The 27,644-nt window shown below is 40.3% G+C and overlaps 2 protein-coding genes across 10 annotated transcripts in view; both read right to left on the reverse strand.

Annotated features, from left to right (window-relative positions):
- map2 (microtubule-associated protein 2) overlaps positions 1-27,644 on the reverse strand; it is a 68,846-nt gene that overhangs the window by 28,473 nt on the left and 12,729 nt on the right. For 8 of the 9 annotated variants that reach the window (XM_072445084.1, XM_072445094.1, XM_072445092.1 and 5 more), the window contains exons 2-4: positions 23,354-23,404; positions 16,926-17,023; positions 2,875-3,133 (exon numbers count right to left, since the gene is read on the reverse strand). In XM_072445084.1, the coding sequence (XP_072301185.1) occupies positions 2,875-3,082 (208 nt within the window). In that variant the 5' untranslated portion in view covers positions 3,083-3,133; positions 16,926-17,023; positions 23,354-23,404. The remainder of the gene's footprint in view (positions 1-2,874; positions 3,134-16,925; positions 17,024-23,353; positions 23,405-27,644) is intronic. The other variant, XM_072445085.1, reaches the window with a different exon arrangement.
- The window catches only part of kansl1l (KAT8 regulatory NSL complex subunit 1-like), a 44,549-nt gene continuing 22,330 nt past the window's right edge, over positions 5,426-27,644 (reverse strand). The window contains 1 exon segment of the mRNA XM_072444123.1: positions 5,426-5,540. Within this exon segment, the coding sequence (XP_072300224.1) occupies positions 5,426-5,540 (115 nt within the window).

A 27,644-nucleotide genomic window follows, 5' to 3' on the forward strand; every position in this document is an offset into this window, starting at 1 on the left:
AACACATCCACACGTCAATGAGTTCATTAAATACATATTGCATATTAAGTTCTTGGACACAGAGTGATTTGAGGTATTTATAAGTGGAGAATTTCGTAGGGCTTTGTCATTGATTTTTGCATTGTCTTGTCTGCGGGAAGCTACAGGCCAAAAGAACAAAAGCACAGTAAATTGTAGGGGAGCAGTTTCTATGGCGACACCCTTGGTACATTATTATTGAGTGTAGCTCGCGGTGGGGAACGGGGTAAGGGCTAAAGAGGCAGATTTATGTGTTAATTACAGCACTCTTAATAACAGTATGTGATTCCAGGGGGGACTTTGAGTGCTAAACAGAGTCAAAAGAAACATGCACATTAACAGTGAAATCCTACAACCAAATAATGAGGTACAAATAATTATAACTTTTCAAAATTGGGGACTACTTGACTGTACAACCTGTGCACAACTTTAAGTTTCATCTGTGGTTATAATTTGATTAAAATCTTGCCATAATAATTGTGTAATGCTGAATCCGAGTAGATGACAGATATTGTGTGATGGTCATTCTCAATATAAATTATAGTACTATATTAATAATAGGCAATCTTTTAACAATTTTTAACAATTTCCATCATGAAAAACGGTAGCGCAGAGTTTAGCGCTCTTGCTTCACAGCGGGGTCTTTCAGTGTGGATTTGCATGTAGGTGTATGAATGAGAGTGTTGTGAGAGTCAATCTACCGTGTTTACAGCATGTATTTCATGTATGGTTGTAAACACACACAGTCCCAAACTAATAAATAAAAAATGTGTTCTTTGGCATATTCCTGACCATTACAGAGTTATAAAAAATCACTCTGAAATTTTATTCTAAATCTCTTGGGCAAAAATAAGAAAATAATGTGTGGCCATACCACCCAAGACAGTAAGAATGTGTAGTATGTTGTTGTCACGTCCAGATCATTACAAAAGTATCAGTATCAGTAGAAGTATCATTGCACTGAAACAAATCTCTGAATACAGAATATGTATAGAAGTCAAATATATATAAGTTGAGACATATTTATTGTATTGTATAAAGCACTGACTTTTCTAGAGCTGTAGTTCATGGTTGAAGTCATATCCTGGCGATCGATGGGTCGACTTTAAAAGGGGACAGTGGCGTCAAACTGGCAAAAGCTCTCGAAAGGTTTTAGTATCTCAGTTCGACCTGACCATATATCTGACCCTCACAAGAAACTGTGTATTTATATTTAAAACACCATCACCTGATTAACCAACTAAAAACTAAAGGCCTACAGCTCTAGTGATCACAAAGTGTGAGCTGGGGGTCGTGAGATTTCCTTTCACGATACAAATGCTTAAAAACTATGAGCGTTTAAAACTATGAATGCCATTCCATTATTTGTGTCATTAAAATAGGCTTTTTCATTGGTTTGTACTGGTCATTATCAAAATAAATGATAGCAATATATTAATAATAGGTAATCATATTAACTTTTAACAATTAAAATAATGGGAAAAAAAGGGAAATGCAATAAATAACTTACTTAAACAAGAAATAAATGCCATACTTTGCTTTTAGAACAGGGTCTCAATGTCTTTGCACGCGCCTTTTGATACATACAACAAATCTTAAAAGAGCCTCGGGTCTCCGGATGTCTACAGTCAGTTTGCGTCTCATGTCTGGCCTTTATTGTCGAGTAAATGGTTTTGCAAAATGTCCATCAGCACTTTGGAGGTGATGTGTCTGAACTAATTTAGATGAGGATGCTCAAGTTTTAAAAAAAAGTGTGATAATCAGCAAATAATACACTAAAGCAAAATATAGACAAAGCAACTATGGTGGCTGAACCTTGGACCCAAATATATTATACCAGGCCAACACTTGTCAAACGTTACAAACAGTAACATTATCTTTAGATCCCAAGACTGTCATCACTTATTACAGAGTCAGACAAGAGCGGTGCACCGATATGGACGTTTTAGGCCGATACCGCTACCTCTGGCACTAAAGTGATTTGACTAAACTGATCATTTAGGAGGAAAGCCAGTCAGAAAACATTGCGTTTATCGCGTGTCCCAAGTGAATTTGTCGCACCTTTATTTAATGATAAGTTTCGTCATTTCTTTTGGCTCAGAATATAGAGAATATAGCAGCAGAAAGCCTCTGTTCATAAAGATGTTGTTTTCTTCCTATTCCTGAAGGAACAGCAGAGTTAACTCTTTCATTGCCAGAGCGTAAAATCGCGGACTGATATTGGTTCTGGACTGGAACTGATATCACTCAATGCCGTGAATATCGGCCGATTCAACTCCAACTCACGTCTCCTTTAATATCCCAGTCGGACACACAGCACACCCCTGTTACCTGCACTGTAACAGACTGACCCTCAGAGAGCGGCTGTATCCTCCACTTGCCCTTTCCACTGAGCAAAATACATAGATAATCACCAAACAAAATAAATGTACATCAAACAACATTAAACTGTGGTTACATCATGCATATCACGTGGTCAGTGCCTATTTCAACTACCAGGAAGTACTGGCTCGGTTTGGTCTGATGCGCAGCATCGCAGGAGCGAGTCTGCAAGAAGAAACAGGTAGGGACTGGCGTGTATAATTAATACAATTATTCTAACATAATTAAGTGTGCACCCTTGGCGAATTAGTGTCGGAAAAGTGCGGGGAAAGATTTGTCAATGGTGCGTAAGAATGAAACAGTGGGCAAAGCGGGGAAGGGTCGAGTGTGTGTTGGCCAGTGTGGGCATGAACAGGCCCCAAGGTTGTTCAGCAGATACAAGTAGACTCAACAGAGACGGACTGGCTCCGTCACTGCCCCTCTAAATGGCCCCCCCTTTAGAGAAAGCCCGTTTAAAGTGTCTGTACATCTCACCTGCCGTAATGGCATGAGCCCCACTGAGGTCACCGTTGAATCCGTTTTCTCGAGCCGAGTATGGGCCGCTGCTCATGATGGTTCCAGTCTGACATGTTCTGAAGGAAGAGGTGGGGTATCCATTGGCTCCGAGGGGACTGGACGCCTCCTGCCCTGATGATGGGCTCCACTGGGGGGCGCCGTCCTCTGGCTGTCGACTGTCTGCCATGCTGGGGTTAGCAGCAGGGGAGAGTGGGCAGGAGCGGGACTCTCCTTGATGCTGTGAGAAAAAAAAGATGGAAAAAGTCATAAAGGATTGAGTGACATAATATGCTAAATTAACTTTAATGAGATTTTAACCTTGTTACAATAGTGTTTCCTCATCATTACTGTACTCAAAGTTGTATTTTGATTTGTTAAATTATGCATGTGGCGCAAGTGCCCAGAAAACTCTTGTTTTCTCCTACTCTACTCTGACTTACATTATATTATTTGAAAAATTAAGACTGAGTGTTGCATATAGTTCTAAAATGTCACAAAACAAAAACAAAAACCTGTAAATGACAATCTGCTGCTTGTTGTGGTGAAATGCCACTCTGAATTCTACAATGAACCAGTTTCTATTAAGTTGTTCAATATCAATATTGCGGTTTACAATGAACACAATGTAAAATGATGATCTACAGCTTACAGTGCAATACAAAGAAGATAAAAAGCATAAGTCTCCTTTAAGAGATACTGAAAAAGTATTTACCGTACTTTTACAAAATTTGTGTTGTTTCATCAGATAGGTAACAACATAGATCATTTTTTATTGAATTTATTATTTTCCAACAACCAGCCACATTTAGACTTTAGTCCACAGATACAACTGCGGTGGGATTTGGAAAATTCTGTTACAATTTGGATTTTTTATACTGTTAGTTTGAGTTTCACAGTGATTCAAATCTAGCACAGTTACCATAGCAATTAACAGTTCCAAACTAAAATGGGGAAAAATCCTCAAATATGACCTATAAAACAGGAAGTTGAAATCCATGAATAAAACACCCGCATCACAACAAACTTGAAGGCATACAATTTGCCTTAGAGACACCAGAAGTTAAAAGATGTCACTGTATCCTATTCAGTTTCATAACACATAACTATATACAGTCCAATGAAGTCCCCACACCTATAGCTACAACTATAGCTCTATAATCCCTGCCACAGCTCCGGCAAGTTTCCCTGTCAACAGATCAGAAGTACGCACAGATGAAGTGTACGTCCTTGGATGTTTGAGCAGTTGACAGCCGCTAGATGAAAACCTGGTGATTTATGTGCATGTAATAAGCTTATTCCACTCTTGGTCCAGGTGGGAATCACACAACAGATGAACAGCAAAGACCTTGGACGCTGCAGGGGAGCATAGCCACAAGCTTTATCAACAATGGCCTTCATACAGTATAGCAAGTTTACACAGTCAGTCATTTTGCGGCGATGCACTGGACATGTTCTCCTCCTCTTTTGCAAATATCAAATTGATCTGCGCAAGAGGAGAGAAGATCAAACAGCAGCAAAAGAAGAAGAAATATTGATTATTACACATAATCGCTCGAGGCTGGGTGGGCTGGGTGGAGCGGCGAGACCCATAGAAGTCCTGGACAGGGGTGAGACGGATGGGGAGATAAATGGGTTCAATGTTGTGTTTAATCAATGAAGGAGAATGTATGTTTGGTCCTTGACTCAATGCAATACAGATTGAACTACGTTTGCATTATTCTTTATGAAGAGGTTAAGGACAATGTCACATGACTCCAACAAAGGATTGATTTTCTGTTAACATGTAAAGAAGAAGTGAATCTGAATGAAAAGCACATTATGGTTGGATAATGTCTTGTTGTGCTGAAATGAAAAGCCAAAAACAGTATTAAAAATCATCAATAATAGACGCAAAGTAATAAAATTGTTAACATCAAAGAGGCATTTTCAGTTTTTAGGTTTTCAAAAGGCATAAGTAAGCAGCACAGTTTTGAAATGGTGAGCTTAAAGTTTTTGTTTTTTCATGTAAGAAAGTAAAATCTGTTTTGCTCCAGTACAGATGTATTGTAAAGGCAGCTCTTATTGTTAAAAAGAGGCTGCAGTGTGCTGTATGCATTTAATTATAAAGCCTTTATCAGCGTAAGGAAGTGCTAATGTTTGTCTGTACACTTCGCTCTGACCTATGAAAGTTGAGAAAAGCGTTCATAAATGGTAAATAACTTGGATGCTCGGAATGCATTACGTAAGTGGGCGATACATTTGGATCACTGCAAACACTTAGAAAATTAACTAGTTCGGTTTTTCACTTTTTTAAGAAGGCAAAAATCAGGTACAGGACATTTAAAGTAGTACAATTGTAGCTTTATGGCAGTTATACAATATTAATACAACAGTAATAAGAGAAGGCACCAACATCCATCATGGTGGTTGACAATTTAAAACTATTTAAAACAAGTATCATCACACACTGTACCTTCGCAAAACAAAAAACGCATTACCAATAGAAAATAATACATTCCTTTGCCAGGTAGCAATTTCCTTAAAGTATACTTCACTGCTGTGGGTCTGCGCCCGGTGCTTGAAGCATTTGCCTGCAGCCTGTGCTCCTGCAGGAGGACGAGTGCGACTCTGTGCAATTTGTCATTTGTCTCTGCTCCCAGCGAGACCTAGAGCCGTAAAAGGGAGGTCTGCTGGAGAATCATGATCCAATAAGTGCAGCCTGGGATCTGGCCACTGCGTCACTGAACACTAGTCCCTACATCCACTGCTATACCCTCAACACTTTTGGGAATCGCACGGCCAAGCAAACTGGAATTACAGGGCGCAGTGCAAAATGTGACGCCTCTGTAGCTTTGAGTTCTAAAGGGATCAAAGGCCACAGTCGGTGGAGCAAAAAAAATTTTGAGTCCATCCTTCCCCAAAAGGCCAGAGCGGTAAAATTTTCCAATGATCCCCTCGATGTCACGTCCCTCTGTTCCTCGTCCCGCCGTCATGGCCCGACTAAAACTCAACAAAGAAGCACTTCCAATATTAAAAGCCTCATAAAGCACTGTGACATCCCAGTGTCGCTTGCATGTGTGTATAAAGGGTCACTCTGAGCCGTGGCGAAACTCCAAACCCAATACAACTGCGACGAGGCCCAGTGCAAAGATGAGGGAATCTAGCATCCTGTAACCCTGCTGAGCTGCTACTGTCAGCAATATGGTGCATTTACATTTTTAGTAGATGTACGAGTGAATGAATGAATGAAACACCGCCACCTACTGGTACAAATAAAACAACGTAATTAAGGACAATGTAAAAGATGATTCATGAATGCGTGTATGACTTGTATGGATGCTTTTAAGCTGGGACAACAGTGACACATGTAGACAGAGGATAATACAGTGACACGTGTAGACAGAGGATAATACAGTGACACGTGTAGACAGAGGCTAATACAGTGGCACGTGTGGACAGAGGCTAATACAGTGACACGTGTAGACAGAGGATAATACAGTGACACGTGTAGACAGAGGATAATACAGTGGCACGTGTGGACAGAGGCTAATACAGTGACACGTGTAGACAGAGGATAATACAGTGACACGTGTAGACAGAGGATAATACAGTGGCACGTGTGGACAGAGGCTAATACAGTGACACGTGTAGACAGAGGATAATACAGTGACACGTGTAGACAGAGGATAATACAGTGACACGTGTAGACAGAGGATAATACAGTGACACGTGTAGACAGAGGATAATGCAGTGACACGTGTAGACAGAGGATTCTAGTGTTTTTCAAACTTCCTATAAGTTATTTGTTCTTTTCTTCTGTATGTATCTCTGTATCTACCTGCGTTGCATCAATGGAATTTCCCCATGTGGGACAATGAAGGATTATCTTATCTTATCTTAATACAGTGACACGTGAAGACAGAGGATAATACAGTGACACGTGTAGACAGAGGATAATGCAGTGACACGTGTAGACAGAGGATAATGCAGTGACACGTGTAGACAGAGGATAATGCAGTGACACGTGTAGACAGAGGATAATGCAGTGACACGTGTAGACAGAGGATAATGCAGTGACAGGTGTAGACAGAGGATAATGCAGTGACACGTGAAGACAGAGGATAATGCAGTGACACGTGTAGACAGAGGATAATGCAGTGACACGTGTAGACAGAGGATAATACAGTGACACGTGTAGACAGAGGATAATGCAGTGACACGTGTAGACAGAGGATAATGCAGTGACACGTGTAGACAGAGGATAATGCAGTGACACGTGTAGACAGAGGATAATGCAGTGACACGTGTAGACAGAGGATAATGCAGTGACACGTGTAGACAGAGGATAATGCAGTGACACGTGTAGACAGAGGATAATGCAGTGACACGTGTAGACAGAGGATAATACAGTGACACGTGTAGACAGAGGATAATACAGTGACACGTGTAGACAGGATAATACAGTGACACGTGTAGACAGAGGATAATGCAGTGACACGTGTAGACAGAGGATAATACAGTGACACGTGTAGACAGAGGATAATACAGTGACACGTGTAGACAGAGGATAATGCAGTGACACGTGTAGACAGAGGATAATGCAGTGACACGTGTAGACAGAGGATAATGCAGTGACACGTGTAGACAGAGGATAATGCAGTGACACGTGTAGACAGGATAATACAGTGACACGTGTAGACAGAGGATAATGCAGTGACACGTGTAGACAGAGGATAATGCAGTGACACGTGTAGACAGAGGATAATGCAGTGACACGTGTAGACAGAGGATAATACAGTGACACGTGTAGACAGAGGATAATGCAGTGACACGTGTAGACAGAGGATAATGCAGTGACACGTGTAGACAGAGGATAATGCAGTGACACGTGTAGACAGAGGATAATGCAGTGACACGTGTAGACAGAGGATAATGCAGTGACACGTGTAGACAGAGGATAATGCAGTGACACGTGTAGACAGAGGATAATGCAGTGACACGTGTAGACAGAGGCTAATACAGTGACACGTGTAGACAGAGGATAATACAGTGACACGTGTAGACAGAGGATAATGCAGTGACACGTGTAGACAGAGGATAATACAGTGACACGTGTAGACAGAGGATAATGCAGTGACACGTGTAGACAGAGGATAATACAGTGACACGTGTAGACAGAGGATAATGCAGTGACACGTGTAGACAGAGAATACAGTGACACGTGTAGACAGAGGATAATGCAGTGACACGTGTAGACAGAGGATAATACAGTGACACGTGTAGACAGAGGATAATACAGTGACACGTGTAGACAGGATAATGCAGTGACACGTGTAGACAGAGGATAATACAGTGACACGTGTAGACAGAGGATAATGCAGTGACACGTGTAGACAGAGGATAATGCAGTGACACGTGTAGACAGAGGATAATGCAGTGACACGTGTAGACAGAGGATAATGCAGTGACACGTGTAGACAGAGGATAATGCAGTGACACGTGTAGACAGAGGATAATGCAGTGACACGTGTAGACAGAGGATAATGCAGTGACACGTGTAGACAGAGGATAATGCAGTGACACGTGTAGACAGAGGATAATGCAGTGACACGTGTAGACAGAGGATAATGCATTGACACGTGTAGACAGAGGATAATACAGTGACACGTGTAGACAGAGAATACAGTGACACGTGTAGACAGAGGATAATGCAGTGACACGTGTAGACAGAGGATAATACAGTGACACGTGTAGACAGAGGATAATACAGTGACACGTGTAGACAGGATAATGCAGTGACACGTGTAGACAGAGGATAATACAGTGACACGTGTAGACAGAGGATAATGCAGTGACACGTGTAGACAGAGGATAATGCAGTGACACGTGTAGACAGAGGATAATGCAGTGACACGTGTAGACAGAGGATAATGCAGTGACACGTGTAGACAGAGGATAATACAGTGACACGTGTAGACAGAGGATAATGCAGTGACACGTGTAGACAGAGGATAATGCAGTGACACGTGTAGACAGAGGATAATGCAGTGACACGTGTAGACAGAGGATAATGCAGTGACACGTGTAGACAGAGGATAATGCAGTGACACGTGTAGACAGAGGATAATGCATTGACACGTGTAGACAGAGGATAATACAGTGACACGTGTAGACAGAGGATAATACAGTGACACGTGTAGACAGAGGATAATACAGTGACACGTGTAGACAGAGGATAATACAGTGAAACGTGTAGACAGAGGATAATACAGTGACACGTGTAGACAGAGGATAATACAGTGACACGTGTAGACAGAGGATAATACAGTGACACGTGTAGACAGAGGATAATACAGTGACACGTGTCGACAGAGGATAATGCAGTGACACGTGTAGACAGAGGATTCTAGTGTTTTTCAAACTTCCTATAAGTTATTTGTTCTTTTCTTCTGTATCTATCTCTGTATCTATCTCTGTATCTACCTGCGTTGCATCAATGGAATTTCCCCATGTGGGACAATAAAGGATTATCTTAAGATAAGATAAGATAAGATATTCCTTTATTGTCCCACATGGGGAAATTTCATTGGTGCAACGCAGATTGGTGCAACGCAGGTAGATACAGAGGTAGATACAGAAGAACAGATCACTTATAGGAAGTCTGAAAAACACTTTCAGTAGAAGATCTCCTATAAATAAATAAAAACTCCCATAGACAAATAAATAAATAAATACATAAATACCATTGCATGTGATCACGACAGTAATTGCACATGAATATGTGTCACGACAGCACATAGGTTGCACATGAATTGCACATGAATTCCAACAGCAATTGCACATATGACAGAATTGCACATCAGTATTAGGTTAGGTCAGTATTGCGAGTGTTCAGTACTAACAGTTTTTGTTATAAAGTCTGACAGCAGCAGGAAGGAAAGACCTACGGAACCTTTCCTTCGCACATCGAGGGTGGATCAGTCTCTCACTGAAGCTGCTCTCCAGAGCGGAGAGAGTGTCCTGCAGGGGGTGACACTCATGGTCCAGCATAGATGTGAATCTAGCCAGGACCCTCCTGTCCCCCACCTCCTGCACCGAGTCCAGAGCACAGCCCAGGACGGAGCTGGACTTCTTGATGACTCTGTCCAGCTTCCTCCTCTCCCTCTCTGTGATGCTGCTGCTCCAGCAGGCCACACCGTACAGGAGGGCTGATGCCACCACAGAGTCGTAGAAGGTCTTCAGGAGTGGCCCTGTCACTCCAAAAGACCTGAGTCTCCTCAGGAGGTAGAGCCGACTCTGGCTCTTCCTGTACAGTGCGTCTGTGTTATGAGTCCAGTCCAGTTTGTGGTTCAGATGAACACCCAGGTACTTGTATGAGTCCACTCTCTCAATGTCCCGTCCCTGGATGTTCACTGGCGAGGGGGCAGTGGGGTGGCGTCTGCGGAAATCCACCACCATCTCCTTGGTCTTCCCCGCGTTGATGAGGAGGTGGTTCCGCTGACACCAGTCCACAAAGTCCTGCGCCAGTCCTCTGTACTCCGCGTCATCGTCGTCCGTGATGAGTTCGATGATGGCAGAGTCGTCAGAGAACTTCTGCAGGACACAGCTGTCCGTGTCATGTCTGAAGTCTGCAGTGTAAAGGGTGAAGAGAAAGGGCGCGAGGACAGTGCCCTGGGGCGCCCCCACACTGCAGGTCCGAGTGTCAGACACACAGTTCCGGGCTCTCACAAACTGGGGTCGGTCTGTGAGGTAGTCCAGGATCCACTCTGCCAGGTCATACTCCACACCAGCCGTCTCCAGCTTGTCCCTCAGGAGCAGCGGCTGGATGGTGTTGAAGGCGCTGGAAAGATCGAAGAACAGAATCCTCACAGAGCTGCCAGGCTCTGTGAGGATTCTGTTCTTATCTTAATACAGTGACACGTGAAGACAGAGGATAATACAGTGACACGTGTAGACAGAGGATAATGCAGTGACACGTGTAGACAGAGAATACAGTGACACGTGTAGACAGAGGATAATGCAGTGACACGTGTAGACAGAGAATACAGTGACACGTGTAGACAGAGGATAATGCAGTGACACGTGTAGACAGAGGATAATGCAGTGACACGTGTAGACAGAGGATAATGCAGTGACACGTGTAGACAGAGGATAATGCAGTGACACGTGTAGACAGAGGATAATGCAGTGACACGTGTAGACAGAGGATAATGCAGTGACACGTGTAGACAGAGGATAATGCAGTGACACGTGTAGACAGAGGATAATGCAGTGACACGTGTAGACAGAGGATAATGCAGTGACACGTGTAGACAGAGGATAATACAGTGACACGTGTAGACAGAGGATAATACAGTGACACGTGTAGACAGAGGATAATGCAGTGACACGTGTAGACAGAGGATAATGCAGTGACACGTGTAGACAGAGGATAACAGCAGGTCTGTTGTGTTGTTGTGAGCGAGGGTCAGAGCTGAGACTGTCGTTTGCACCAGGAAGTACTGGCAAAACAAACAAACCAATCAAATCAACCACGTCAAGTGAGATCCAATTATCTGAAATATGGCATTTTACATTTTTTTTTTTATCTAGATCTTGATACAATTCAGTCATCTGTATTCATCAATGATATGTTTGAGTCTTTTTAATGGAGAGGTCAACAGCCAAAACTCAAACTGTCAGTAAAAGTAAGTGTTTTGGATCAGAGCTCTGACTTTGGAGGAAGAAATGCTTTGGAGCAATTATAAAAACTAAAATTGTGATAAATATTTATTTTTGGTTATATCATCCAGTTTAAATATCACATTAGCTTTGTATATGTAGCGATTGTAATGGATTGTTGACTTTCACGACGTCTGTAATGTTGTAATGATCAGGTTGCTTAGTAACACACATGTGAGGAAGTGTGCTTCAGATAGAGAAATGCACGCACAGGACAAGGAGTATTTATATTCTGACACATCAGAACACTATTGTCCATTAAACTGTCAATAGGCCAATACTGTGAGTTAAACAGGCCGATGACAAGAGAAGATGGTCGAAATCACAGATAATTTCACTTAATTTCTGTAAGGTAATTATAATCTGATTCCAATTGTAAAAATAAGAAGCTTGAGATTGTAAGCTAATTGTAGTCATGTGTAAAAAATTAAAAAAAACACTTTGCACAGCAGCTTGATCAAACCAAAACCAGAAGGCACCTTTTGAGTGTAAAATATCACAATAAACAATAACATTGAAACTACTACTACACAAAATTTTAAAAATACCAATGTTATTTAAAAAATGCTGAAACATATCAGCATGAAACATTTAAGTGGTTAGTTAATACAATGAATGAGTGGCAGATGTTTATAATATGGTCCTTTACAGCTCAAACGTTAAGGAAGTACAAAAAAAAAGTAAAATAATTTCTCATTAGTGCAAAAAATATGTGCATACAATAAATATTAAGCCCCAAAAATATTGCTCCAGCTTAAATTTACAGCGCTATGAGTCGATATATTAATTATCGTGACAGCCGTGGACATCGTGACAGCCGTAGATATCGTGACAGCCGTAGATATCGTGACCGTAGCCTCTTGTATACGTCCCAAATATGTCGCCTGCTTGTTTGGTACATCTGTTACGAAGTGTTTACAGGCAACATAACTCTCAGCCTGAGAATGATTAAGCCACAGACATCAGTGTACGCTCTAATTACGGACCGCTGCTTCACAAATCACTCCGAGCACAGTCTAACTATCAATTAGCGCTTGAACCACATACTTTCTTAAAATAAAAGTGGAAGTTTCCTACAATTACATGTTGAGGAGTGATTTTGGAAAAGTTTGGATGTAACAAAGCATTATTAGAAGTATGTATTTTATCTTTCAGTTTAATCAAGTAGTCATTACTCATTAAGATAATCCTGATTATTCAGATAACAAATATAAACATAAGAGCTAAAAAAAGATAATTGTGAATCATAGGCAGCAGCAGTGAGACATTTAGTTCAAAGTAAACTCAAAAAAAGTATTTTAACACAGTTTTGCTTTTTTGAACAGGCTGTTTACGTGCCAATATTATTATTATCCTTTCTTTATTCATAAAGTTTGATCTCATAACGCTAGTGAGGAACGGTGATCTACGAAATATTGTGAATGAAAGCAAATTAAGGATTTTGTTTGGTCACAGTGCCAATAATCATGAATAATCATAACGTTGTGATGTTTCTTCTACATGAACATTAAACATTTGATATTTGTGACATCCCCAACAGTGAACGTCAAATGCTCTTGAGTGTCGTAATCCTCTACAAGACTAAACTGTTTTTGAACTACATCTTTTTTCCAAAGTTGCTGACATTTTCACACCGGCATGATTTTACACAAATGCATTATCAATTAGGTCCATTTGCCATCTCGTCTCTTTCTATCCTTCTCGTCTCTCGTCCCATATCTTAGCGTCCTATAATGCCTCCTCCCACCTGTTATTCTTGCGCTACATCCTCCTCCACTGCCTCCTACTCACTGCCTCCTCCGTCCTTCCCTCCATCCTCGTATGCCTCCTACCTCCACTCTGTATCTCAACACATTCTCAAACGCACCATCACATCTCCCTGTAAGTGTGTGTGTGTGTGTGTGTGTGTGTGTGAGTCACACAGATGCTGCATTGCGGGGCTCTCCTCTCAGGGCCGCCACTTCACTGCAGGAGCCTCAAGTAACAAAAAGGCAAGCTCAGGGACAGGATTTAGGCCCATTTATTTACTGACAGTGCGTGGAGTGTGGGGGTACTCTGGTGTGTGTGTGCGTGCGTGTCGAAGTTGTTGGTGTGCTTGACTGGAGTTATACAATGTCAAATGATTGAGCAGTTGTTGGTCTTGATAGTGGAGCTCTTGTTCCAGCTACAATGGTATGAAGTGTAAATACATTTTATAGGACATAAAGGATGAAATAGTGTACCCATTTGAGTAGTTTGCATTTGTAAACACGTTATATACATTGTACAGTAATATGCTGTTTCAAGAAGGGCAAATCAACACAAACTAATATAGAAATCAATAGACGCCAAGATAGGATTAGCTCACGAGACTATGATGGGGATTTCACAATATCATATTTTAGTGTTATAATTATTGTGAGAAGAAACATCATAATTTTACAGTTATTCCAAGTTATTGGCACTATGACCAAATAGCTTGGTCATAGTGCCTAATACGAATACATTATTCAGCTAGTATGTAATCGGCTTTAAATCAAACTATTTGTGACATAAACAGTAAGATAATATTTGTTTTAACTTTCTACATGTTCTTTCTTTCTTGTTTGGGAGTACAGGTCGAGTTGAAATGACTTATTTTGCTTCTTACGATTGTATTGTGACCTGGATAATTACGGTTATTGATTAACTTAATATTTTTGACATCCCTCCATGATCATAAGATGGCAAGTAAACCATCTCACTTTAACAAGAAAAAGAAAAAATGTTTTGCATCGATTCAAATAAAGCAAAAAATTGTAGACTACAGTAGATCAAAGAAGAAATTAGTCAACCATTGATAGTTTTAAATAGCACAGAATTGGCTCGGCTTTCTCTCTGTACACACTCAATTCATGGGGCCTCCCTTGCCTCCCTTATAGAGCCAAAAATCAGGTCTCCATGTTGTAAAATGACTGTAGATCAACAACATGATTTAAAGTCAAGTTAAATATGAATAAAAGTTAAGTTATAGTACCGTACACTATAAGGCGCACGTAAAAGTCTTTAACGTCCTCAAAAGCCGTCCGTGCGCTTAATAGTCCGGTGCGCTTAATATATGGTTTATTTCTGGTGCTTACTGACCGCGAAGATATTTTGTGTGGTACACGGTGTATAAAGAAGATTTGGGACATGAGACAACATGTGTGCAAAGCATTCTGGGAACAGTAGTCTTCTGCTACACGCGGCGCACGCGAAACTTTGTCAAAACGTAAACAACATTTTCAGTCAGGCACAACGCAGACACCTACCGGTAAATGAAGGACCCCAAGAAACTTGTCCCAAGATGGCGCCTGCCAAGAGACCATTGGAACTCTTATATCATTAGAAATGCGCTTACGGGCTAAATTATCAGTCAACTGTGGTCAGAGGCCGGAAGGCAGGAAGGCCGGAATCATCACTGAACTGCCGCGTGGATCCGAGATGCGGGATCACATGACCAAAGAGATTTTAGCACGGAGCACTATCGGCGCTTTGGCTGCTTTTACCATTATGCGCCCCAGCAGACATTAAACCGGGACACACGGGACAAAGTCTGTGCGAAACCAGGACAAATGCACCGGGACACGGGACGTAAACAATCGAGGCTGTCCCAGGTAAATCGGGACGTCTGGTCATAGCTGTGCGGGATGTACTTCAGCTGCATTTGAAGGATTTGATGACGAGGAATGAACTGAAAAAGTGAGTGTATTGTGTTGTATTTTACGTGTTGCAACTGAACGAGGCTGGTAGTTGTTGTGGATTGCTAACGTGTCTTTTAGCGGTAGCAGAGTGTGTTCTGCGTTTGTATTTTACGTGTTTACAAGTGATCTTGACTGAGATTTGATTTGGATATGCTAACGTGTCTGTTAGCGATAGCAGAGTGTGTTTTGATGTTGAACAATGTTGATCTGAATGAGTTGAACGTGTTTAATAAAGCTCAACTGACTCTGACTTATCCGTCTGTTTTGTTTATCTTATGCGCTTTATCGTCCGGTGCGCTTTATGTATGGACCAGTACACATGGTACACATGGTACACATGGTGCACATGGTACACAGATAGCTGATGGTGCGCTTAATAATCCGGTGCGCCTTTTCATGCGCAAAAGACGGTAGGTTAAGATTAGGGTTTAGGATAAGGTTTGGCAAGGCCATATGTCTGGTAGATGGTTACAAGTTTTAAGAAATTAAATCTTGGATGAAAACAGCATGAAGCAGTCAGGTTTTTGTCACAAGGTTCTGCCTTTACGATACATTTTCATTTGTCACGACATAAAAGTGGGGATTTGCAGCTTTAAGGTTTGGGTCAGCCCCAGGAAATGAATGTAAGTCAGTATAATGTCCCCAAAAAGCGTGGGAAAGCCAGGGCAGTGGTGACCAGTCAGTTTAGAGTGGAAATAAATAAATAAAACAATGTCTTAAACTCACTTTATAAGACATTCACATTGTTAATGTCAATATGAGGCAAAATTACGTCTTTCCTTTGAGCTTAGCCTGTATATTTCTAGAGATTCACGGACAACTGTCAGTTTACCTCCACGCCTCTATACAACAAACGCTGACAAAAGAGTATATAAAACCAAACAAGTCCCTAGCCCCACGGTTCACCTTGCTGCCAGGAGCCGTCTATGTCTTTGCCTGAAACAAAAGCAGAATGGGTAAAAGTGTGACTGTCTCTGCCGACGGTCTCACTAAAGCAGCTCTTGTGTTCCCACTCAAGAGCCCACGTCCCACACAGTAGCGCTCCTAGCACTCGCATGTCCACCGCCCACACACCCATTTCAGCGGCAGAGGTAGCGCAGCCCGGCTCCCATTGTCAATGCTGTCTTTTCTCTGACAGGTATTCACTGGGACTGCAAAGGTGGAGATAAATGAATGTCATTTGGAACACACTCAGAAACTAATGTGGCTTGTAAAGCTTTGGTGTCAGGCTTTGATCAGAAAAATACAGCACGCATCATGTTGTATTTTAACAACAAAAATGCACAATGCATTTCAAATCTACTGAGATATTTTTTGACAGTAAATGTTGAAGTTTAATTTTTTTGTATATGTCTTGGTTTAGCTTATGGACCTATTACTATCAAAACATGTTTATACCAAAAGCTTACGGTTCTAGTTTTAGTATTGCAGAGTATCAATACAGCACAATACCTTTTAATTCAAATTCCAGCTTAGATATCTCATTATTTTCACTTTGGAGTACACAATGCAGCCTTCAAATTCTCGTTCTAACAATTCGCTGAATACCTCGCGCAACTCTTTGAAGAAAATCCCAAAAATGTGTTCAAATCCTGACCATAAAACTGTCACATCATATTTTGCATTTACCTTGTTGTCTGATTGGAGGTTTTAGCTGGAAAGTCACCTCAGATCCCACACTTCCCCTGGTCACACGGGGTCGAGGGCGAACAGCTGTCTAGTCACACCTGGAAGAAGACGTGCATTTTAAACAGCAGCTCATTATTGTTGCGTGAACGTCACATTGAAGGACGGATGGTGAAAGGATACTTGATCCACACGAACTTTACACTAACAGCCATCATCACAATTTGTTATGTACAGCCCAGTGAAACTTTTAATCGGCCAGCATTTGTGATGACTAAGTTTGATGTGGGAGTTTCTGATCAGTGAGGTTCATATAGGGTCAGTTAAATATGCCAACGCTAAATGTAAAAGCAATGCTGCACTGGTGATAATTCAAACACAAATAATCCAAACGTTGTTCAGTCATGGGGCATTATAGAATAATAGGCCTTAAATGCTATATTTCACAGCTGAATCTAAAATCTGTGCGGTGGAACAATAGTAGCACTACTTTAACAGTGAGCACAGTTTTGCATGGAGCACAGATTTAGAGTATGAGTAGGAGAGCATTCCCAAAATATAAAGTTATGAATTCATAAAATATGAGCATGAGGAAAAAGTCTTGATATATTGTGTGGCTGTTTAAATAAGAATAATGTTTATTTGAGGATACAGTAATAGCTACAGCATAATAAAACACTATGCCGGGAAACGTCATAAACTGAACAAACATCGCAGCTAACAATCATGATTGTTTCTATTTTTTGCTTGTTCACTCGGCAACAAGAGTCAATTACCATTATAAGTGCATATGATTAGACTGCATTATGAAGCTGTCCAGTACAAACACATACAATACCCAGTTCTATTCAGCTAATTAGTAAAAGGTCCTCGAAACCTTCAGAAAAGGTACGTCAGAATCAGTGATGACGAAGATAAACCTGTTTGTAAAAACACCAGATCGTTATATAATCTGAACGAGACAAAAACAACAGATTTTCATTGTTTTACACCTCCAGCCTGATTCACCGTCACCATTCATGGGCCGTGATCAATCGTCAAATAAAATGCTCTGATTATGGACATTTTCAACACACTTTGTTACCACCGGATGATTTTTGTGGACTTTGTTTCATAAAGTACAAATATCTCCTACACCACAGCTTCAAATTGAGTATTAGTGTAAAAGAAAAATACTAAAGTAATACTTGAAAGTGCACATGAGTCATTCCTTCTCTCCTGTTCAACAAGTCAAACAAGGTCAGCGCTTATTCAGTGATAAAAGTGCACTTTGTACCTTTTATTATTAGTGAGGAGGCTAATCATGATGGAGGCTGTGGCAGCTTTTCACCAGGTTTAAAGCTGAGTGAGTCAGCAGCAGCACAAGTCCCTTTGTAAGTGGCTTATTTCTTTAAATCCAGAAAATAAAAGAGAAAAGTGGGAGTTATGCAAATGACAGATACAAAGAAAATTCCCACTAGTCATGAATGGATTCACAGTTGAGTAGCAGTGTGTTTTCTTTATTGACCAATGAGAATGGACTTGAGGTAAAAGTGCCATTAAACATTTCAGTTTTGTAAATCAAATGTAATATCTATATACCTTATTCCAACAACAGTTAAAAGCAAGTGTTAAGATGATCACAATGTAAAGATTATTATAAATTGAATATGGCAAAATGCAAGGCTACAGACAGTTTAGCTTAGGTGGCAATCATTTTATTATATTAAACTAGCACAAAGAAAGAGTGAAAAGCTCATTGATAGACAATACCACACTAACCTACATAGTGATGTAACTTCAATTATGTGGACAAGACATTCCAATAAAAATGCTAATGGAATAGCTTGAAGTAAAATGACTCATAATTAACAAGACCAGAACGTTTCAGATGGAGCAGAGGTAACACTGGCCGTTCTGGTCCCAAAAACATAAGCTAAATTTACTTCATTCATTATTCAAATTTGGACAAATAGACGTCGGTTAAACGGACTGGATTGCAATTTGAAAAGCTCTGTAACTGCTTGGTTTCTCTTTACACCAGCATGATTTATATATGGCTTAATTTGAATATGAGCGAGGGGGTAAATAGAGTAGTTTTACTGTTAGTATTGATACAAATTGTTCTACATTTTGAGACAGCAGGGATATTTATTGAGCAATTAGTCAGACATGATTTGGCGCCCCAGTTCTGCTAATTATGAGGAATGAGTGACATTGTGCTAAAAGACTGCAGTATTAGTTGAACAAAATATATATATGGTGTGATTTTGAAGATATAATAGTAGAACATATTTAAGCTCGAGAAAAGTTAAATAGGTAACATTTTTGCTCGTCTTTTACCCGGAAGATTACCATTTATGGCATGAGACTCTTGTATAATAGCGCACCTTTTGGGAACACAGCTCATAACTTTGCACAATGCCTGTTTACGTAACCGTCTTGCCATTTGCATTTTCAATCATCAACACTTGTAATTACCTTCGAAGGCTTGTTTCTTTCTTTTGTCGGACCGAAGGGGAAAATCTCAGGTCTCCACAGGTCGTCCTTTGTGTTATTAGAAGATGAATTAACACGGACGTACAGGAGAAGTCGCCGTACGCCGCTCTGATCAGGCCTGACCTGATCGTGCGTAGTTATTTAGCATCCGCACGAGATGGAAGTGCTTTGTTCTGTCTCTGGGGACGGCACATCCAGCAGCCGCCTGTCAGCCCATATTTAAGACCCTCTTTGAGCAGCACGGCACAGAATTTTACTGACGCCTTCTCTTTTATGGTTCGGTGCAAGTAAAGGTATTTGCAAAGTGGCACAGAGCGTGTAAGGGATAAGTGTGCAGGCTGATACTTAAATACTTAAAAGAGATTAACAATTTATCGCTAACTTCTTAAAAGTGCATTTATATACAGTTTAGAGATTGTGAAGAGCCATTCTGTGGTTAAATGGTTGGAATATATGGAAAAATCTTAGTATTGGTATTATTTAAGTATTTGTTCAAACTTTGGCACTCATGAATTTGCGATATACGTTTAAAAAGGTGATTCTGTTCAGAACTCCGCGTTTGAGAGAAGCCTGAAATGTGAATGGATAAATTATTACAAGAAGCCAGTGTATTTCGGAACATGTTTGTAAATGTCTAAACTACAGCTAAACTACAGCTTTTTCTATAAAAGACAGGATATTTTCTTCTTTGCAGAGGATATTTTATCATTTAAATAACTGCTGCCTTCGCGATTTGATAATTACACCAACTCAATTAGATTTTTTTATTTGATTACAATATATCGTGCAGCCCTACTTGTTTCAAACCTTCAGTTTTTTTTAAACTTATTTTTATTTATTTTCTATCTTGCTGAAATGCTGAACTTTGTCGATAAAATGCGTTGGTTTAAAAATGCATGTCTATCATTATACAACCCTGTCTGAGATCTAGTGATGCATCCGTTACGTACTATCGTGCAATTTACATCTCTTAAACAAAATGGACACGCACATCAGTAATACGGAACAAGCCGATTCCCATCATTTCCATATGACCGGCAGTAAAATGTAAATTATAGTGTTATCGGACATAAATGGTTCCAGTTTGACAATGTCATCCTTCTCCCCATTAGCCTCTCATCCATCATCCTCGCCTGTTGCATTAACCTGCTCCTCGCTGTGCTGCTACGGTGTCTCTCGAGGGACAAAAATGCGGTTGTGTCATTTCTAATTTGTACGCCGAGTGCTCCGTCTCGAAATGCAACACAGAAATAGAAATTAACAAGCATGAAAAATACAGTCTGAGGCGTCGAACTAGATTGGGCAACAACAGCAACTCAAAGGCACTAAACAGTTTTCTAAAATTGAGGGAAAATTTGCCAACTATCTTTTTGACGGGGGACGTAATGAAGACGTACAATTTCACCAACACAAAACTGAATAGGATGGCTTATAAATAGAAACACTGAGGCCAAAAAAACTGAAGAGGCCCCACTCTGCCTGTAAACTTATAACTCTAATTAAAAGCTTTGTTTCTACTGATCCCTCTAATCTTACACAATCACCTCATTCTTATCTCTCTAATACTGAAATTAAGCTCCATATTTATAGCAAATACATGTAATTTGATACTAATGAATAAATATATTGGTTATTTGTTTCTAATATCGACGGTAAGACACACAATTATGTATTGTACAAAAACACTTCATATTACCTCACAAAATCTATAAATATGTATGAGAAAGTTGAGAGAGGCGTATGGGAAAATGATGGATGGTCATGTCTGGATGAAAGCTTCTGAAGTGGTCCAGAGGAGACAGAGAGACAAGGGACACTAAGAAGAGTCGCCAGAGGAGGAGACGAGAGGGGGGGGGTGAGGGGGGTGAGCTGGACCATTACATCACCGCTGCAGAGGCTCACTATAAAACTCTGGCTCCACAGTAACACAACTGCTGTTTATAACACTGAAGCCAGATCCTATGAAAAAGCCAGCCAAGCGTTTGAACCTTGGTGATCATTTCCATGTTTGATAAGTCGACTCTATATCCTGCTGCATAAAATACTATTCCATATTGTCAATCAAACACCATTGTAAAATAAAATGCAGCACTTCTCAAGACACTTGCATGTACACTCCATCAAAACTGGGACCAAACTGGGACTAAAACTGGAACATAACCCAGGACTAGAACCGAACCAAGTCTACATCAGGATCAAACTGAGCTTAAACCAGGATCAAACTTAACATTATTGCTTTGCCTGGAATGTATTTAATTTAAATACATCTCCATGAAGACCAGCCAGTGACAGGCCAAGTTACTGGTCACATCAGTGGAGGGGTGAGCACGCTCTCAGAAAGAACACATGTTTTAAAAGAACTAAAACTCTAATAGTTTAATAAAAGCTAGATTTATATGTGCATATTATGTGTCATACTGTGGAATATTCCTGAGAAAGCAATAGTAGACCTCAATCTGGGAAGTTACAAAGTGCACTTTTGTAGCCTCAGCTGCCCTGGGGCACACTGGCTATTCTGCATTCGTTCTTCCATTAGATGTTTCATTCTTGTTTTATATCATACACTAGCCTTATTCCAGATCAAAACATGTGTGATCCTCTGGTTACTCTTTCAAGTGAGAAATTGTATCACTTGAAAAGGCTTACGGAGTGGATTTGCGTGTTATGGCTGACAAACTGCATAAGCTTTAGTAAAATGTTTGTAAGATGTTGTCGGGTCAGAATGGCTGGCTTCATGGTTCAGCTCCCTCCGAAGTGAAGAGAGGAGAGGCTAAGCAGAGTGAGAAGGTCAAACGCACCTGCTTGGAAATGCCACAAACGTTTTGTGTCACCCAAACAGCAGGAGGAGATGTGGGTCCACTGCACGGACCACTGCACGGACCACTGCCCCGGCTGCACTTCAGCGCACACATTTGTCTTTTTATGAACGGGCAAACAATAAGTGAACACGGGAGATGCTTGGACAGGGCTGAAGTGGGTCGATACCGTTTAGGGTTTAATATTTGAGAAAGAACAGTGTTGGGGAGCTAAAGGACATTCATCATAATTACATACTGACTACTCATGGCAACAGGACATACTTACCCTTAACCCAGTGAAGTCTGTATGGTACCAGGAAACATGGTTTTCTTAGTAATAATACTACTAATTACTAATAAAGTAAATTGTAGAACATTTTTATCCCATGTATATCTTTTTTACTTTTCAAATATTACAGAGCTTTAAAGTGAATTGCGATCCATACCAACATGTGCACAGTGAAATGCACAGTCTGACAATGGCTGATACAATTTGGGTTGAGAAAAAGCTTAATACTAACTCTTGTTGATGGAATTGATATCAAATTAAAAGGCAGTAGGCAGTAGATAAAAGCTTAAATCAACAGAAGTAACTACTGTACGAGCGTAAAATGGTACAATGTTCATTTTACCATTTTACGAACGCCAAGTACTTTAAGTTTGCACAGACCTCCACAGCATTTTCAGAGGCATTGTGGGCACATTCTACACCGAGCGCAAGGACAGCGTGTCTCCGACAGTTTGGCTGACACGGTGTTTGTCTGAAGGTGTCTAGACATGTGCCATCAACACACGCACATAACAGCAGTTTGCCTTTTGCAGTCTCACTACTACAGGCACTATAAACAGTGTTACATGTAAGCACTGTGTTTTTGCAATAATAAATTCATATAATAAAAAAGTACAGAGAATAAATAATGTTTTGCAGCGTCAGTGAATGCAAGAAGTAAAGTGACGCAGCACATTTAAGAGTCTCAGTACGCATAAAGCGTGTGTGAGTGTGTGAGTGTGCGTGTGTGTGCATGTGCATGTGTGTATATATGCGTGTGTGCGTGCGTGCGTGTGTGTATGTGTATGTGTGTGTGTGTGTGTATGTATGTGTATGTATATATGTATGTGTATGTGTGTATGTGTGTGTGCGCGCGACAAACTCACCAGGTTAAAGATGTCCGCTGCTGTCTGGATGTAAAGGAAAATATCCGAGACCTAAAAGGGAGAGAACGGACAGAGGAAAGTTAGAAGGAGATTGGATTTTGGTGCCAGTAGTTTGAGTGCAGAGGCAGAGGCAGTGGCACCAAACACAAACACACACACACACACACACACACGCGCACACACACACAAGAACCATCGATATATCTGCGAGGTGTGAAAGGACTAACGGCAAGTGGAGAGTGCGACTGGCAGCGGGCTACACTCAATTGTCCGGGTGCAAAAGGAAACAGTAACACAAAGATGAGAGATAAAGGAGCTGCCGCGGAGGTCGTTTGGGCCTGTTAATGGGCCGAGTCGAGCACAAAGGCAAACAACTGAACATGGACTGGTACAGAGGTCTGACAATTACATGGAGACATTTGGAGCTGTATTCAATCCTGTCACAATAACAGATTTTGAAGTGTGATATAATGCTACAGAAAAAAAATGCTATAAACAACAGAACATTATGCTGATGACACAATCAAACTAACCGTTCTGTAAATTAGCAATATTGTTTAAAATAAAAGCTGCACAAAGTTATTCGGCCTTCTATAGCTCAAATGTTAATGAACTACAAGAAATAACAATAAAATAGTGCAAGTAAAAGATTTAAATTATAAATATTGAGCCATCTAAAATATTGTTCCATCTTTGATTTATTGAATTAAATTATTGTGACAAGCCTAGCCATATAATGATTAACACTGGGGTGGGATTGCACAATGATCCAACAATAAGTAAGTAAAAGGAAATAGTAACAATTTGTATTTTAAAGTCAAAGGTCAAATAAAGTATAGTCATAAAGTATATAAAGTATAGAAGTGCTGGGTTATTCCACTCCTGTAACTGGGCATTACAAAATGGCACAAACCTGTTTACTAGTGGCTGCTGTCAAACACTTACAGTAGATCATATTTGTGAATCAGAATAATTGCAGTACATTTATCGCTGGAAGATTACAATTCTGATCAATCTAGTCAACGTAGATGCAAAACACAAGATTACAGATACCACGGATGAACTGAATCTATCACCATCAGCCATTCCTTCAAGTTATTAAAAGAAAAATGGGCCACAAACACTGCCCAGTTTATCCTCGAGTAAAAATATCACAACTAGGACAAGTCGCAGTACGGCTATGGGGAACTAATCAGACAGCATGAACTGGTTTCACAAGTCAAATCAAGTTCAATGTAATTCATTGTACTCTTTATGCGCAAAAATATACAGTAAAACACAACTGATGTATAGTATATTTGTTACATCTCTTACTGCAGACTAACTGATGCACGGGCCAAGAATTTCTTTTGTTGATTACAGCCCTTGATATTAAAGCATAAAACGGTTCATTTCTCATTTTAAGTTTAAAGGGATGACAGCGGAAAGCGCAAAGTCAAAAAGTAATTCAATTTGCTATTGAGAAATGGCCTAATGTATTTTCAAACTATCTGTCCATCAATATTTCCCATCTTCATGGGCACTTAAGGAGACTTGTTGAATTCCTGCAAAGCGAGACATTAAAAGTGAACAACTGCGTCCATCAAATGGGATTGTCCGTCCACTCTCAGTTTTCACGTTTCAGCCGACACATTCACACGGGATAGCACATTCGGCATGTCGACTCAAACGCCGGCCCTAACGCTGTCAGACGTGGCGCGGAGCTGCTCTTTTCAACAGAGCGGGCATTTTCACAGCTTCTTTTATGAGCACGCGTGGGCAGCCACATAGACGGCTCACTCAATTATAGCTGATGAACATCCCTCGGTTGGAGGTCCGGCACGAAATGTGAATGTCTCAAGACGAACTGCTCCCAAGACACATTTAAGTGCATGTGACAAGTTCATTAAATAATGAATTGTATTCCTTGGAGTTTTGTAAAGTGTGATTTGTTAATATAAAAGCAAAGTGTTTGTTTCCTCTTCTTTCTCCCGGAATTTCAAAATGTCCAAATTGTAACCCTTACTTAGCTTAGCTCTAGCTTAACTCCAAGTCAACAGCTTTCTGTGGGCCACAAGTGTTGGCAACAATCTTGGCTCCTCTCACCGGAGTCCGTCACCAGCTCCTCTCCAGCAGGGTGTCTAAACTCGGTGTTATCCCTCGTCTCTCCAGTGGAAGGCGCTGTGATCAGAAAATGTGCCTAAATTGGTTCATCTTATTGTGAACACATGTAGCCTACCGTGGATAAGTTCAATGTCATAACAAGAGTGCCTCATGTCTCAAACTCTACACCACTTTTTATTTATTTATGAATTAATTCTAATATGTATCTAATATTTGCAGAGATACTTTCATAAATCCCAGTTGAAGAAGTCAGTGCAAAGTGTCCTGTTGATGTAAATACAAGATAAAACATGTGTTCAGATGTCCTGATAAAATCTCTAAACTTGCAGTGTTTGTGAGGCTGTTGAAAAGTGCACGGGAGCAGAGGACAGAGAGGAGCCATCAAATAAATATATAGATAGGCTTATATTATCAGTGGTTGGTAAAATGCACTGGAACACATCTTGCCGTTCAGTTGGGTAAAAACGTTCCAGGGAAAACCTCAGATACACATAATGCCCATATATTCACAATATTACTTTTTAAACCATTTAATCTCCTTTGGAAGCCAGGATTTAAGATGATATTCCAAATCGCAATAGGACTATCCTGATCAAATTAAGTATACATAAATAAACACAGTATTTTTTTTCCCTCTCCACCCACAAACAAAGTGTTCTCCTTTTTGATCACCCAAATCTGGTCACCCTATTATTAATGATACTAAAAGATAAAAGAGTGCATCCCTGAAGGACAAGCTATAACACTACATCTTTTCATCAAATAATAATGCTACAAGTGTAACTCAACTGTGCCGTCATGTCATGGGACGTAACAAAAGCAGGGACAATACTTTATTAATTTAATAAATAAAACTGTCAGTAAAGGCAATAAAAGCAATGCCTCAGGACAAGGATCCTAAATGGACTGATAAAATCCAAAAGTCTAATCACATTAAAGTGAAGTGGCTCAAACATGACCTCAGCCCTAAAATCCTGGGAGGTGTAGATGACAGATTTGGCCAATAGATGGATTATTGGTGGATGATAGGTGGATCAAAGGATATATTTATTTTATTGTGTATTTTTTGTTTAGTATAAATTACCTTTGAGATTTCCAGATTCTATAACGTTTTTCATACAGAGTAAATGATGTAGGAGGTTAGGAAGAGATGTGTGTCTGAGAGAGTGGGGAAAAAATAATAATACAGATTCTAATTAGCTTGAGCATGAAGACAGAAGAGATGACTATTCTGGGAAACACAAAACAGTTGCTAATAACAAGTTTTATAAGACCTCCTCAATATTAACCCCCAGGCTCGTTTTTAACTGTCCTGAAAGACACTGTGGCCACTGTGTTTGACGAGAAAAAAACAATGATCCATGAGTCATCCTCCCACTTATCAACGAGACATTTATCTCTAAAATAGTTTGATGTGGTTGTCTAGGAACAGTAAAATGTAGAATTTGATTGCATTTGATCCACAATCTCAATATTTTAGGATAGTAAGATCTAGGACTGTAATTGACTAAAGAAATTCTTGGTTGACTAAAGGCATGACTAACTTTCATAGGGATTAGGACCTTGCATAAAACTACTCTGCACACAAAGAGAACAAAACAATACAAAACAATTAGTCAATTTATAAAAAATGTTGTCCACTTAAGCCACTGCTCGATTTTTATCATCTGTGATGAAAGATTTCGGTTTGTGGTGAAAACCTTTAGTCGTGGCTGGGTTGAAGTTGTCACAAACATTAAACATGTCGTACGACCAAAGACGAGCTGCGATTTGGATCAAGCGTGTTTGATGTGGTCGCAGAGTGAGCCCACTTCTCACTGAACGTGTAAACACAAGTTCTCCTCAAAGTAAAGCAGATGAGGTCAGCCATGACAGGACAATATCTCCCCATTTCCTTTCATTTTAGTAGCAGAAACAATCGTAAAATTGACCAAAGTTGATTTATTGTCTAATTACTTGTCTATACGTCATCTATAGCTAACTGAAGGCCTTTAACGGTTTCCCTTTTAGAAAATGTTCCAGTTCAGTTAACCATAAAGTAACTGAACAATGTGAACATCTGAATATTGCTCTAAATCTCCCATGTCAGGACATGATGTCACCTATGGCTGTGAAAAGCTGTGGTTTTACAGTTTGCTTAGGTGCTCCGAGCTGCCGGAGGGGGGATGTGGGAGGATGGAGGAGTGAG

This window comes from Eucyclogobius newberryi, unplaced genomic scaffold, assembly GCF_026437365.1.
Source record: "Eucyclogobius newberryi isolate DKJ021-1_F unplaced genomic scaffold, fEucNew1.0.hap1 SCAF_14, whole genome shotgun sequence".
Classification (NCBI taxonomy): domain Eukaryota; kingdom Metazoa; phylum Chordata; class Actinopteri; order Gobiiformes; family Gobiidae; genus Eucyclogobius; species Eucyclogobius newberryi.